This window comes from Periplaneta americana, chromosome 16 (genome assembly GCF_040183065.1).
Source record: "Periplaneta americana isolate PAMFEO1 chromosome 16, P.americana_PAMFEO1_priV1, whole genome shotgun sequence".
Classification (NCBI taxonomy): Eukaryota; Metazoa; Arthropoda; class Insecta; order Blattodea; family Blattidae; genus Periplaneta; species Periplaneta americana.
Genome location: NC_091132.1, coordinates 68,800,146 through 68,815,296, shown reverse-complemented (window position 1 = coordinate 68,815,296; position 15,151 = coordinate 68,800,146). Strand labels below are relative to the sequence as shown.

The 15,151-nt window shown below is 33.5% G+C and overlaps 1 protein-coding gene across 11 annotated transcripts in view; it reads right to left on the bottom strand.

Moving 5' to 3' along the window:
* The window catches only part of dlg1 (discs large 1), a 1,351,531-nt gene that overhangs the window by 371,783 nt on the left and 964,597 nt on the right, over nucleotides 1–15,151 (bottom strand). For 10 of the 11 annotated variants that reach the window (XM_069849439.1, XM_069849443.1, XM_069849448.1 and 7 more), the window contains 2 exons: nucleotides 8,554–8,704; nucleotides 5,251–5,350 (listed from right to left, as the gene is read on the bottom strand). In XM_069849439.1, coding sequence (XP_069705540.1) covers nucleotides 5,251–5,350; nucleotides 8,554–8,704 — 251 coding nt within the window. The remainder of the gene's footprint in view (nucleotides 1–5,250; nucleotides 5,351–8,553; nucleotides 8,705–15,151) is intronic. The other variant, XM_069849441.1, reaches the window with a different exon arrangement.

Sequence of the window (15,151 nt, the reverse complement as noted above, 5' to 3'; positions counted from 1 at the left end):
GAACAATAATTGAGATATCAACATATAATTTATATGGTAGATAGCTGTGATGTAGGAGAATTCAATGCAACAAAAATCTCAATTTTGCTAAAAATGTCACATAGAACCTTGTCATTCTGAGCCCGCGTAATATTAATTTGTTTTATAGTGCAAGTTTTTTTTATCACTCAAAGTATTATTAATATTAATCTACTACTACGAAGAAGTCGGTCACTAATTCCAAGATCACACATTCTTTTTCCAAAAGAAAAAGACAAATCGAAGATAATGATAAGAATATAAATAGCTTATACTCCTAACATCCTTCTTATCAGAGTTTGGCATTTTATAATCGATTACAGATTAAACAATTACAGTTACGATAATTACTGAAGCTATTATCATTAGGGTAAAAATAAGATATTTAAGATAATGTTTCAAATATTATTTTTATAATTGTACACAGTTAACTTTATAAAAATTAACATCTAACATAATGGTTCACAAATATTTATTTCAAATCAAGTTTATAACAATTATGTATTTAACTTCTTTTTTCGTAATTCAAATTTTTCCTAATCCATCCCCATAAACAACTATGGTAAGACTTTTCGAAAACTGCACACGACAAAATTCTTACACCATCCAAAAAGATTATGTTATTGCGCAACTAAAAGAACTGCAAGAAGTAAAATGCATGATAAAAATCCTCAAAAACCTAAGAAATACCTTCTCTTGCAGTAGATTCCGTCACATGTTGGAATAACAGGAAACGAACCGGCAGGCTACTTGGCTAAGAAGGGCACTGCACTACACGAAACTGTAACTCCCACTAACGTCTTAGCTGCAAGGACAAAGCTAAAAAGAATGATGAGAAACCACCAAGAACAACTAGCAAGAAACACAGCAAACACTGAAGTTTGGAAACAAATTGACTTCACTTCGGGACAAAACAAGAACAAATCTAAGAGAGAGTCTTTAGTTCTATTCCACCTTAACATTGGATACAACAATTTTGCAATCCATTTTAAAAGGATACACACTTTAGAATCAGAAGATTGAATCTAACACCAAGATCGATAAAGAACACTTGCTACAATGCAGGAAATTTGATCTGGCACATAAGGCTACAGAGAACAACAGCCAACTACACTGGGACGCCAAAAAGCTGATGAAATGGAATCCAGACTGGCCAAAAGCAGCAACAGCAGCAATAACATTAATTCATGAAGAATTTAGAACTATGACAACATTAATAAATCAAATGAAGTACTTTAATGTTCCAATATTTAGTTATATAGAGGAGCAGATATTTATGGAGATCAATTTTATCATTTGTGTTTTTAAATACTGGTGTCTGCGGAGATTGTTGGAGATTGATTTGCACTCTTGGCGGAGATCAATGGAAATTTTGGAAAATACAATTATTTTGGAATTGTAGTACATAACTCAATAATATTACTTTCCAAATAATTAACATTAAAGGTTCATTGGATTCTGGTAAAGGTGCGGTATGGCCATTAGACAAATATTTTGTTAGATTGAGACTATATTTAACACACATTCATTAAAAACGAAAAAAGCTTGAAGCCCTCAAATTAACACTTTAAAATTACTAGTGAAATGTTGAATTCTCCATCTTTTGAGTTCACTAACGTAATCAGAACACTTGGAATACCATGTAATGTAGCCTACTTGGATGTATAACAAATTCAAGTGAAAAAAAAAATCCGAAAAAAAAAAAAACTCAGAATATGAAATTCGCTATAAAACGATGCAATAGTAATAATTCACTAATGTGTTCACATTTCGCTATTAGAACTTTATTTCGCGATTTGTAGCGATTGTTTTTATCTACATATTAATCAGAATCACTTAATTCGTTAAGATTAGTAAAAATCTATTATGTATCTATTATGTCGTGATTTTTGCAATCTCCATATATATTTATATTTATATATATATATATATATATATATATATATATATATAGGCTAAGCTTACAAAAAATGCAAGATTCGAAGTGAAGATTACTTGGATTCATATTTCTATGCTCGAGAGTTTTTAACTTTGAGAAACACAGACCGAACTGAGGTGGGTAATTTCAAATATAAAAGGGGCTGTAAAATAGAAAGTCAGAGAACTACAGTACAATGCAATAATGGTTTCAGGCTTAGGGAAGCAATTAGCTACAATCTCCCTTCCACCACGCCCTCCCACGCAGCACTTTTTCCTCCCAAATTTATTGGTTAATACTTAAACCCCCACTCACTAGCCCAACTTTTACCTAGCGGACTGGATGGACGGCTCGTACTGTCATTAGTTCCCCTCTGGACCATGTGGAACCGGGATCTGTACTAATGGCCAGGGTCAATATTCACGACCTCTTCCCAATGAGCATACATTATAGCAGTGTAATTACTACACGGCAGTTTTGCAATTCCAAGCCGTACTATATACTACTGGCGATCAATGCCTAATGGGGGTGCAGATAAGTCCAAAGTGAGCGCACACTTTCCAGAGCAGTTTTTAGCTCGCAACTTTTTCTGAATCACAGAACTTTTCACACTCCATTTCTAATTACAAAAGGGTAACATAGTTCTCAATTTATAAAACCGGGGAGGGGAGAATGCACTTATGAAAGTATACATTCACAAGTGCTTCATTTGGAGCGGAGAACGTCGGTCTATGCAAATGTTAATTGTGTCAATATTTTATATATAATAACAGAAGCTGTTTACTTGAACTCGTGAACGGATTTCATTCGTTATTTTTTATATTATCAGACAATAATAAAGCCCACCGAGTTGGCGTTTTGGTAGCGCCTCCAGACTAGCCGGCCCGGATTTGATTCCCAGCAGGGTCAGAAATTTTCATGTAAAGTTTCTACCTCAGGACTAGGAGAGATGACAGTGCACAACTTCGAATTACTAAATTGTGCACCGATATATTTGGGCTGCGGCCAGGAAGTCAAAAGGAGGATAGCAATGGCAGAGGAAGCTTTTAACAGAAAAAGGAGCATCTTCTGCGGACCTCTGGAAAAGGAACTGAGGAAGAGACTAGTAAAGTGCTATGTGTGGAGTGACATTGTATGGGGCAGAAACATCGACATTACGACGAAATGAAGAGAAACGAAAAGTGGATATGGAGAAAAATGGAGCGTGTGAAGTGGACAGACAGAATACGAAATGAAGCTGTGTTGGAAAGAGTGGGTTATGAAAGAATGATGCTGAAACTGATCAGAAAGAGAAAAAGGAATTGGTTGGGTCATTGGCTGAGAAGAAACTACCTACTGAAGGATGCACTGGAAGGAATGGTGAAAAGGAGAAGAGTTTGGGGCAGAAGATATCTGATGATAGACGAAATTAAGATACAGGAGGAGACAAAGAGGAAGGCAGAAATTAGGAAAGACTGGAAAATGCTGGGTTTGCGGTGAAAGACTTGCCCTTGGGCAGAACACTATGACTGAATGAATGCCTGGGTTAAATCCCAAATCTCTCCGCAGTGCATATGAAGAGAAGGTATATGCTACTGTTGATAGCGATTCATCTGTTGAATGGGGACGTTAAGCCTGGCAGCCCCCTTGGTGCTATTCGACAGAAGTAGGTTACGTGCCGGCACAGAGTTTCCCCTTCTCTCTTCCTCACTGTCATCATCCTTACCCATTCCCTATACTACACTTAGCCTACATATACACTTACTCAGTACAAGACATAACTCTTCAGAGAGATACATCATGCATAACGTGGCCAGCCGAAGTGGTGTGCAACTTGGAAAAGAGTCGCAAGTGAAGTGGGTAGGCATTAGATACACACACATTAATAATAAGGTTCAGATTTTCACGACTTAAAATGTCTGGAAATATGCATATGGAAATATGCATATGCATACGCTTATGACATAAAACTTTGATATATACCGCAAAAAAATATTAAATATTGTGTAAAAATTACGTAGGAAACTTTTTATTTACCATTATACAAAAATGTTTTCTATATATTACTGTTCACCTCATAAAATTAGAAAGGGAAACAGAGGTGTGAAAAATATGCAAAGTTTATCTTCTGTGTAAAAAATTCTGTTACAGCTATGTTAACAGGACCACTGATTGTTTATATGAATTACTACCCGACAAGCAGGGGGTTGGAACCTCTTAAACACGCCAAATGTGTGCGAGTGGCAAAGGAAGTAAAGGCGAGACTGACCAGCAAAAAAAAAAGGCCATATTCCTAACATTCTTCTGTCTTTGTGTTTTGACAAATTACTACTGGTGAATCCAGTTCCCTTCAAATTTCATTTAACCACAAAATGTTTCTAAGGAAAGGAAATACAAAATAAATAACCAAATGAAAGAAAACCAATCTCTTGCCATTATTGACGCAAAACGTGTCAATAATACTTGGACAATTGTTAAAGCAATATTATTGTAACATGGCCAAACACACACTTTCATAGCATTTTTGACTAAATATGAGTTAATACTGAAATATGGTAAAATATACATTTATATGACCAATAAAAACCATGTCATCGTGTTCAGAAAAGCTAGCAAGTTGAGTTTGTGAGAAGAGACCACGATTAAAATAGGACGTCATAGAAATCCGAGCCCTAATTTATTAGTACTTATTATAATGTGATAATGTAGCGGCAATAAGAAATCTTAATAGAAATTCATTATTTGTACTTGCACTAACGAATATGTTTGATATATCTACGCAAAATTATTGAGTGGATTCAATAGTCACATTCATATAAACATGTCATTTTTTCAGCTATATTACTCGCATAAAATTTAAATTAAGGTTCGCTGGTGTTAAAGGTTGAGAGTAGTGTACCGGTATATAAAAATAGTATCCCCAACTCAGTACGTGTATAATAATATGTGATATTACCTAAACAACATTGTTGGTGTAATGAAGGCTAGAATAAAAATTTATCTTATTTGGATTAAGCACATTGAACATATAGGGGAGAGTCGGGTAGTATCGGACATCGGGTAGTATCGGACAGTGCGTTTCTTTCATCTACTACCATATGGTAGTACCTGAATGACATGGTTACGTTTCTCTATGCGACATCAGAGAAACGTAACCATGTCAATCAGGTACTATCATCGTGTGGTAGATGAAAGAAACTTACTGTCCGATATTACCCGATGTCCGATACTACCCGACTCTCCCCTACAGCAGAAACAAAATAATTAATCCATTCCTTATTAATATTTTACATAGCAATTTGTGTGTACAAAAACTGCATATCTGTGTGACTTACCGAGAAATATCTTCTTCACTAACAGCTCGTGGTGTGGATGCTTGCAGAGCCATCGAAGCATTGAGCGAGTCTGAATATGGCATTGGTTTGTCCAGAGGAGCTGCAAAACAGTTAAAGCAACTGTAAAACGTAAAATAACCTTGCATTACCTCACCCATCAAGGTGAGATATACTAAGTAACTTTTATTTTCTTCAAACTATGGGCATGGGTGCATTTCACTTCTCATATTTTCTGAAATATTACAATATGAAACATCTATGAAGAGTGTTTCCGTTGTAAAGCTTTGTCTTATATATGTTTTTATGTAATTAAATCTAGCACATTACGAATTAAGATGGTTTATGTAAATTATACAAAACCAATCGAGTCTCTGCACAAATCATTCAAGTATAGTTTTCTGCCCAAGGGCAGGTGTATCGCTGCAATCCAGCATTTACCAATCCTTCCTATTTTCCACCTTCCTCGTAGGCTACTACAATGTCTTCAATTCCTAAATATGGGATTGCTAAGTTACTATTGCTCCTGAAATTCAATTTTACAAATGATATCGTGCGCCAACTGCCTTAATTCTAGTAAAGGGCATTTGGCATTTATAAAATGTATATAGGAGATAACGAGTTCAGAACTATTCTCAAAATCATTGTCTTCACGTGCATCAATTCAAATTTTTCAATTCGCACTTTTGCTGCATTAATATGTAACTGTACTAATTGTTTAAAAAATTGTTAATTATCAGTTATACTTATAAGACTCAAACTTCAAAGAAAGTTTTAAACTATTAAAATATGAGAGTTAAGTAATTCTTATTGTAGTAATAATAATAATAATAATAATAATAATAATAATAATAATAATAATAATAATAATACTTCACTCGGAATATAATCATATAATATCGCAGTCAATTGGTTTCAGGTGAATGGTTTCAGTCTAAATTTAAATAAAACTCAAAATATAATATTTGCATTGAAAACTACATCAAGCCGAAGTTCAGTCATAGGTAAAATTGTTAGGACTTGTATTGGATTTTAATCTATCATGGAATCAACATATTAATTTGTTAAGTATTAGGCTATCAGGAGTAATTTACTTAATCACTGTTTATTGAAATCAAACATACACAGCTGTAAACTGTCTTACTATCTTACACAATTCAAAGAGTAGCTACAGTATATCAATGAACATCAAATTCGCTGTCAAAAGTATTTTCTCTCCTCTAATAAAAATGAAAATACCCCACAAAACTGAATCCACAATGTGCATGTGCAAATATGTGTGTATGAGAGCCCATTCGTGAGTGTATTTGTAAAAATAATAGTTTTTTTTCTGCCTTGTAATATTCCAGATGTTTTAAGTTTTCATATGATGTGTGTATTGCATAAAAGCATCGCAACAACTTCAGTATATATACAAATCTGGCTTTCAGGTATAGCTCCCTGTAAAGATCACTTGAATAAATTCAAGAGAAAAATTGTTCCAGGGCCGGGGATCGAATCCGGGATCTCTGTGTGAGCGTGCCAACACTCTACCGACTGAACTTCCCAGGAACTGTACCAGACCTCCAGCTCAATTATTCTCCTTATAATATCCACATACCTCAAGTGGCTTGACAGGAAGTCAAAGCCCAGTGTTGAGTGCACATTTACTGTGTGACTTAAATTTGTGGTTTTTTGTTAACGAACAGTGTATTATACAAATCTGGCTTTCAGGTATAGCTCCCTGTAAAGCTGACTTGAATAATTTGACACAGTCACACAGTTAAATGTGCGCTCAATGATGGGCTCTAACGTTCTGTCGACCCACTTGAGGTATGTACATACTACAAGGGAAATAACTGAGCTGAGGGTCTGGTATAGTTCCTGGGAAGTTCAGTCGGTAGAGTGTTTGTGTGCTCAGGCAAAGGTCCGGGGTCCGATACCCGAACCTAGAACAATTTTTCCCTTGAAATTATTCAACTTCAGTATAATTTGTAACTGAAGCTGAACACTTAAACAAGAACAGTATATGAAACTGCTTTAGAATAAGTGACACATAAAACAACAAAGATGCTTCTTAATTTCCTTCAATTAAAGTAATGAATAGGTGACAATGGTGTGATATAATCTAGAAATATAGGGAGGATTTTGACCTGAAAAACCAGATGAAAAATACAATGGTCATTATCAATGGCGCATCCAGGATTTATCTTGGGAGTGGTCCAATAAAAGGATGTTAAAGTACATAAATGCACACACATACACATACAAACACTTTTTTTTTGTTATAAAACAAAGTCTAGTATTCTTGGCTTTTTCTTTAGTTTGTTACCAACATTTTGTGGAGAAACTGTGATATGACGATGGATGTCAAATCAAACGTGTTATGAACATGTACGTGTATCATTTCGGTGAAATTATAGATAACAGAATTATATGCTATCAATGCTTAAAGATTCAGTAATCATGTTACAACTTATCATTTTGAGGAGAGGTCCGGACCTGATGGATCCCCACTGTCGGTGTGCTCTTGGTCATTATGACACATGCAAAAAAATTAGTTGATATTAATATCAGAGGAGAAAAATTCAATCCGGCACCGGGGATCGAACACGGATCTTTGGTTCTACGTATCAAGCGCTCTAACCATTGAGTTACGCCGAAGTTCAATCCACAGCACCGGATCGAATCCCCCTCCTCCAGTTTTTTTCCTTTGTGGCCTGACTCTAAGTTCGACATATACTGTATCTTTACGTAAAAAAATTAATGTTAAGATGTATTTTGAAGGACCTCAACCTATATTATAATATTGAAGACAAGACTTTACAGTAGACTTATCTCAAGACTTCTGGTTCTTTACGAGAAGAGATTGTGTCAGTATGTGTATGTGTGTCAAAATTAATTTTTCTCCCCTTTCCAATAATAATAATAATAATAATAATAATAATAATAATAATAATAATAATAATAATAATAATAATAATAATAATAATAGAAACAGAAGATAGCGCGTGAATTCACTAGAATTCAGATGATGAATACTACATCGAAACTAGTCAATCAGGTGATATAATGAATATTAAATGTTAACAGTCAAGTTGTTACATTGTTATTTATTTTAAGTAACTTAATAATTCTTCAGTAATAATAATAATAATAATAATAATAATAATAATAATAATATAACAATAATGACAGGTACGCAGTATGGAACAGCTTCATTCTATCTCTTAAATAGCCTAATCTTTTGAGAGATCCATTTCTCACTGATATGTACCACATTATGATTGTTTACTTGGTAAAATATATTACGAAGGAATGACTTACGAGGCGGTGGCGGCGTACTCGAGACGTCTGGTGGGGGTGGCATGTAAGCTGTTTCAGGTTTCGCCACGAGGAGCACAACTCGGTCTTGAGTGGCCTTCAGTGTTGCTACTGCTTCTTCGTGTGTTACGTTTTCCAAGTTCTTTTCCCCGTGCTGAAATGAAAACAATTTAATGAGCAACAGTCATCGCCATGGCACAATTTTATAAGCAGTGTTAACAAAATTTCTCGCAGTTTAGTTCATTAAATTAGCTACAATTAGGAGCCACATTTCATAATTACAGGCAAATGTATATATTTATTAAATTTTGTAAAGTTACCCATTCTAGCGCATTTAAGTGTTGATCTAGTCTTATATTATCACTATCCATGGATCGTTATTCCCAGCGATCACGAGTTTGTGACACATGATATAGCCGACCCAAATGTAGGGATTTAAAATGCTTAATTACTAGTACTTTCGTAAACCACTATTTGGATTTAATTATGGGTGATACGTCCTCTGGCAAGGTCATGACAGCTCTGACATCAGCTACATTACAGTTGTGCCCACCCAGTGTCAATATTAAGTGGGTGGAGCGGCTCGCATTTCTATTGTGTGCTTTCAGCCATTCATAAGCGACAGTTCCAACCCTAAACTGCAGTAGCATGCAAGATAAAGCTGCGTCCATGACCAAAATACTGCGTAATGAATAGAGCCCGGATTCTTACGTAATGTATTTTTTTTTTGCACGATCATGTTTTTTGTTGTATTTACAGCTACTGTTGTTAGGACTTGAAAATTATAATTCCCACACAGAAACTTGTTGCTAGGGACCATTCTTCATAACATAAAACTATACTGAAATTGACCCTTATAGTGCATTTATTGTTACTTAGTTACCATTACAGTACAGTTTTGTGAAGGCTTTGGAATAATATTGCTCTAAATTTTCTATGCAAAATATACTGTATTTGCAGTTTTAAAAATGCAAATGGTCGTGCAAGAAATGTTGTACAATACATGTTTGTGAAGTGTATTACAAAAAATATCGGAAATTAAAAAATTCTTCCTCAAATTTATAAAAAGCACTTCCCAACCGTGTATTGTAGTATACTATTCTGTGATTCCTAAATAGAGTGATTTATGTTTTACAGGACAGAACTACAGGCCTGTATACCAAATTCCCCGATGATCAAGAGACATTATATTTCTCATCTATACAACTGGAAATCATAAATGTTCGCGAATTAAAGAATAAAATTACCTTTGGTACATAAATATAAATACCTACGTATATAATTTAAGACCGTAATACAGTTTAGTATTACGCCCATTAATTGGATGTGCCAACAAACTCACTGTTGAGATAAATTGTTATTACGATTATTTTTGTAATTAACAACACTGTTTAATGTAATTTTTACTACAGTACATAAATTTTATTCTGCTACGGCAATGTTGCAACAATTATTAATGGTTAGAAGTTATTTACGTTCACAGGTACGAGTACGGAAAAATTTACATTTTTGTCAATTCAGCGGTTTTCCCGCTAATTTTGACGCTTTTCCGTATTAGTTTAGTGGGTAATTTAAACACACGACGGCAAAATAAACTCATTTTACAGTGGTATTATAACAATTTACTATGTTTTCCATTCTTTTATAGCGGTTTTTAAGAATCGAGCTGGCAACACTGATTAAATTTCCCACACAGGACAGAAACAATGAGCACTTAGTTTAAACTCTGTACTTTAAAAATTCCGTAATATCACATTGTAGCTAGCTATATACTTGGTTCTTTAATTTCAAAACTAATAATGAAATGGTTTACCCTTGGCAAACTGTGATGTATTCATTGAATAAAAGAGGTAATAGTAAAAATAAAAAAAAATAATAATAAATTGTTATAATACCACTGTAAAATGAGTTTATTTTGCCGCTTATGTTAAAAAAATTACTTCAAAATTCCTATATTCATAATACAAATTTCATAAATTTTACCCGCTAAACTACATGAAAAAAGTCAAATCTAGCAGGAAAACCGCTGAATTGACAAAACTGTAAATTTTTCCGTACTCGTTCCTATGAACGTTAATAAATTTTACTTTTTATCCATTAATTATTGTTACAATATTGCTGTAGCTTAATAAAATGTATGTACTGTAGTAAAAATTACATTAAACAGTGTTGTGAATTATAACAATAACAATTTATCTCAACAGTGAGTTTGTTGGCGTGTTTTGCTGGAATGTTTATTTATTGAAAAATGTGCTGTTTCAAACTAAACTGTATTAGAAATAATAATCGCTTATCGATTGATTATTATCACACTGAGAGAATATAATAATAATAATAATAACAAAAATAATAATAACATTAGTCTATTATTATTATTATTATTATTATTATTATTATTATTATTATTATTATTATTATTCCAAACGGGAATACAGACGAGTACCATATAAAGAATTCTATGGCTTATGAATACCATCTGGTCCCCATAATTTCTTTAAAGCGCTGACCCCAAAAGAAAAATATTCTGAAATCATTACTGTACCGATAACAATTGAAATTGAATACAAGGTACTGACAGAAAAAAATCTTCATATCTGCGGTGAAGACGTTACGGACCTTTGGAATTCTAGTGGAAAAATAGCTTTGAAATAAATTTTAATAACAATATTTAAAATATTACGTTTTATTTATAGCAAGAAGTGGTGACTTTTACATTTATATTGACGGTTAATGGGCCTATGAAGGTAATATCTGAATAAATTTATCACTTTCTTGCAAATTTAATATCGATCAATTATTTTACATGACTGAAAATTTAGACGTTCAGGTATGTTCTAGTTGTCCTTTATAGATTTTAAAAATTATATTATTATTTTAATATATAATTATAATTATTATGCAAATCTGGCTTTTAGGTAGAAGCTCCCAGTGAAGCAGGCTTGAATAATTTCAAAAGAAAAAAAATCGCTTGAAATTATTCAATTATAATCATTATTTTAACATATAATTATAACCATTATTTTAATGTATACTTATAATCATTTTAATTTATAATTATAACCACTATTTTAACGTATAATTATAATCATTATTTAACGTATAATTATAACCATTATTTTAATGTATAATTATAATCATTATAATGTATAATTATAACCACTATTTTAACATATAATTATAATCATTATTTTAAAGTATAATTTTATTATAACCATTATTTTAATGCTACATGTTTGGTTTCATATTTCGGAGAACTTTTTCTACATATTTATGTAAATACTTTACAACATGACACTATATAGTGGTAAAAAATGGATCTTACGCAAGCATACCGCCAAATCTAGGCGTGTGGAAGATATTTTCTTAACCATGTTACATGATGAAAGGATTATTTTATGAAGACCGGAAATCCTGGAAAAATATTATGTTCGTTGGCCTGAAGACTGAGACACTATTCAGAACAGAGTGAAGAGAAACATGAACTTTACATTGAAGATGACAAATGACAGAAGTTAGACAATGGAATCAAAAGCTGTGAGACACAGATGAAGAAATGGCCATAAGTGCAGTAACAATGGCAATTTGCATACAATATGGTGCATCAAATTCTTCTACTTCATTATTAAAGCAGTTGAAATCATACCCTCTTGCAAGGGCTAAAATATACTAAATACTGAATCTGAATTAAAATGTAAACTTTTTTACGCATAATTATGATCATTTTAATCAGACACACTACACAAAAATGTGGAGTTTCTCCCGTGACAATGCAAAACATCATATTGGTAACGTGCTAATATTGCTGTAGGTGAGAAATAGAACCCACGTTTATGGTTTCCACTAATTATTAAATCAGTGTGTATTAGCCGTTGCATACATAGCGACGGACTTACAGTTTAATTTACTCGACTAATTAGTTTACAGCAATTAAGAGATTTATGTGTTTTAATTATGCGCCATTCTGTTACAATGTAAATGCAGAAAAGCTAGTACAGCTACAAAAGGAAAGAAAATGAATAACGCTTTAGTATAAATTAATCCATCAATTTCCTAAATTCCGAGTTACAAATAATAATCGCTTATCGACATCTGTCAGTAATGAAATTGAATTTGCGAAACTGTCGTCATATACATCGTCACTCATCCATATAATAAATTGCTAGTGTCATTAGATTCCAGTATCAATCAAATGAGCTAGACAGTTGCCTGTCAACACTCAATGAAATTATACGACACCAACAAATCGAACTTACTGTTAGCTCTGGAACAGTACACGTATACGTAGCTCGAGTGAAAAAAAAAATGCAACAAATGTTATGTACTTCTACATTTTAACAGCTTAGATTCATACGATTCTCAAAACTTCAGTATAGTTATGGAGGAAATAATTTAAATACCGATATATTGATATTGCAAACCTAATTTCTATAATCGATATGTATTGAAGAAAATATATCGATAGCCCATATCGAATGATTATCGATATATAGCTATTCCGTAAGCAAACTGCATTTTTAGGTGTTCATTTACTGCAGTACAATAAAATTACATTTTAATTTTCCTTTTTACCACTGAAATTGACATCACAACAGTAAAAAGCATAAATATAAAACTGTAACAGTAAACAATACATTTTCAACCTAAATCAAAATTATGGTCGAAGTAAGGTGAGCTTAAATGATATAGTGGGAAAGAGTTAAGTGAACTCTACATGGTAGACTATTTGATATTGGAACACGATTTTATATACATAGGATTCAATCCAAGACACAGATATAATGATCTTTTCTACCTAACAATGTAATCATTTTTAAAGGTATGTAAGTAAACAGAAATTGTGATTATCTTTAAATGTAAGTAAACCGTACTTAGAATGTTACAAGTTTTAACAAACTTCACAGTTGATTTGATACAATCCTTCTATAGTAAGTTCCCATTGTAAGTTATTGTTACACTCCAACATTCCAAACAAAAATGGTGATGATGATAGGGATAGAATTTTTATGAACTAAAAGATATAATAAGAAAACAGAATGTCAGAACTAGGTTGTGCATAGAAATCATAGCCGTAAACAAATGTAACATCTGTATTAAATCCTTGTTTCTCTTTCCATTTCAGAATATAGAAATAAAATTTTTGATGGGCCTACCCGTTTCGAGGTCAGACGGTTCCTTTTCAGGGTGGGAGTTGCTCCTGCCTTGGAGAACATTAATAACACTATCAAAACAGTAGTAGATAAATCTCCCGTCTGTCTCACGTTCGCACACGCTGCATTTTGAATTTGGTGCTGCATATTAAACAGTTTGAATTCGAATTCCAGTCCAGCCAATTAGAGCAAGGCATTGATTGCGTTGATTTCAAGGTTGCACAATTATGTAACTGTCCACCTTCATTAGCGCCATCTCTCGGGAATTATCGGAGTTGTCTAGTGTGGAAATTGTTGTTGTTGATAATGATAATAATTTCACAAAAAAACGATAAATTTATGAGAAAATCGATATATTATACGATATATTGAATAAAAATTTCGATATCAATACATCGAAACGAAAATATCGGTATTTCATAAAAACCGATATCTCGTTCCCATCTCTACTTCAGTAGTGGTGGGGTGCCCACAGAGCTTAGCCGCCAGAGCTCAGAACCAGGAGCGGCCCGTCCTTATGTGCTACAGTACAATGATAATTTTTTGCTCAAATAATGTATTTGCAATACCATAATATTTGATCTGCCATTTGACAATTTCCCGTGGTTATGTTCACGACGCGTTATAGAGTGTTTAGTCTTCGCTCTTTGGTGCCTCAGGCGGTACGTTGTGCTACTCAAAACTCTACATGAGAATGTAGACAACTAATGCGCATGTGCGAAGCTGCTCTGATTGGCTATTTTTACGCGGGGAAATGCTGTAGTCAGCTTCAGCACAACACAGCTTGGAGATTACAAAAGTAAAGCGTAACGAAAGAATGCTTGTTTGTGGAAGAACTCGGAACTATGTAGAATGTGTTTGGTAATTCAAGTGTTTCAAGTGTCCGACCTCTGCTGCCATCTACCTGGTTTTTGAGGTTCCTCCTGAATCAGTCAGTCTAGAAAATTGAAGCCAAGGAATTATGTGACAGTATAATTCAGGAAACTACTTATCGTTTCAGTCTTTAACCTACCTAGACGCAACAAAGCTGTTAAACAGCAAATTTTTTGACAATTTTTCGCATAATTTTCCTGAACGCGAACTTGAAGTTGCTGTCAACAGCTATACTGTACTGAACAAAAGAGTGTTAAAGACACAACTTGGAGTTCTATATGGAAGACTCGACTTCTGAAATGTAGATGGAGCTGTTCAATTGTTACAATGCATAACATAGCCTCCAAAAATTCACAGGATCCATTCTGTAAAGTAACAAAGTTGTTAAATATTTCGGTTACAACACCAATGACCACTGCTGAGCCAGAAAGATGTTTTTCTTTCTTTAAACGCATAAAAACGTTTTTAAGGAACACTATGTCCCAGGATCGCCTCACTGCTCTTGCAATACTGCCAATAGAAAAGAGTATGATGTCCAAGATGGAAGGGTTTAACACTAGGGTAATTGACAAGTTCTGCAG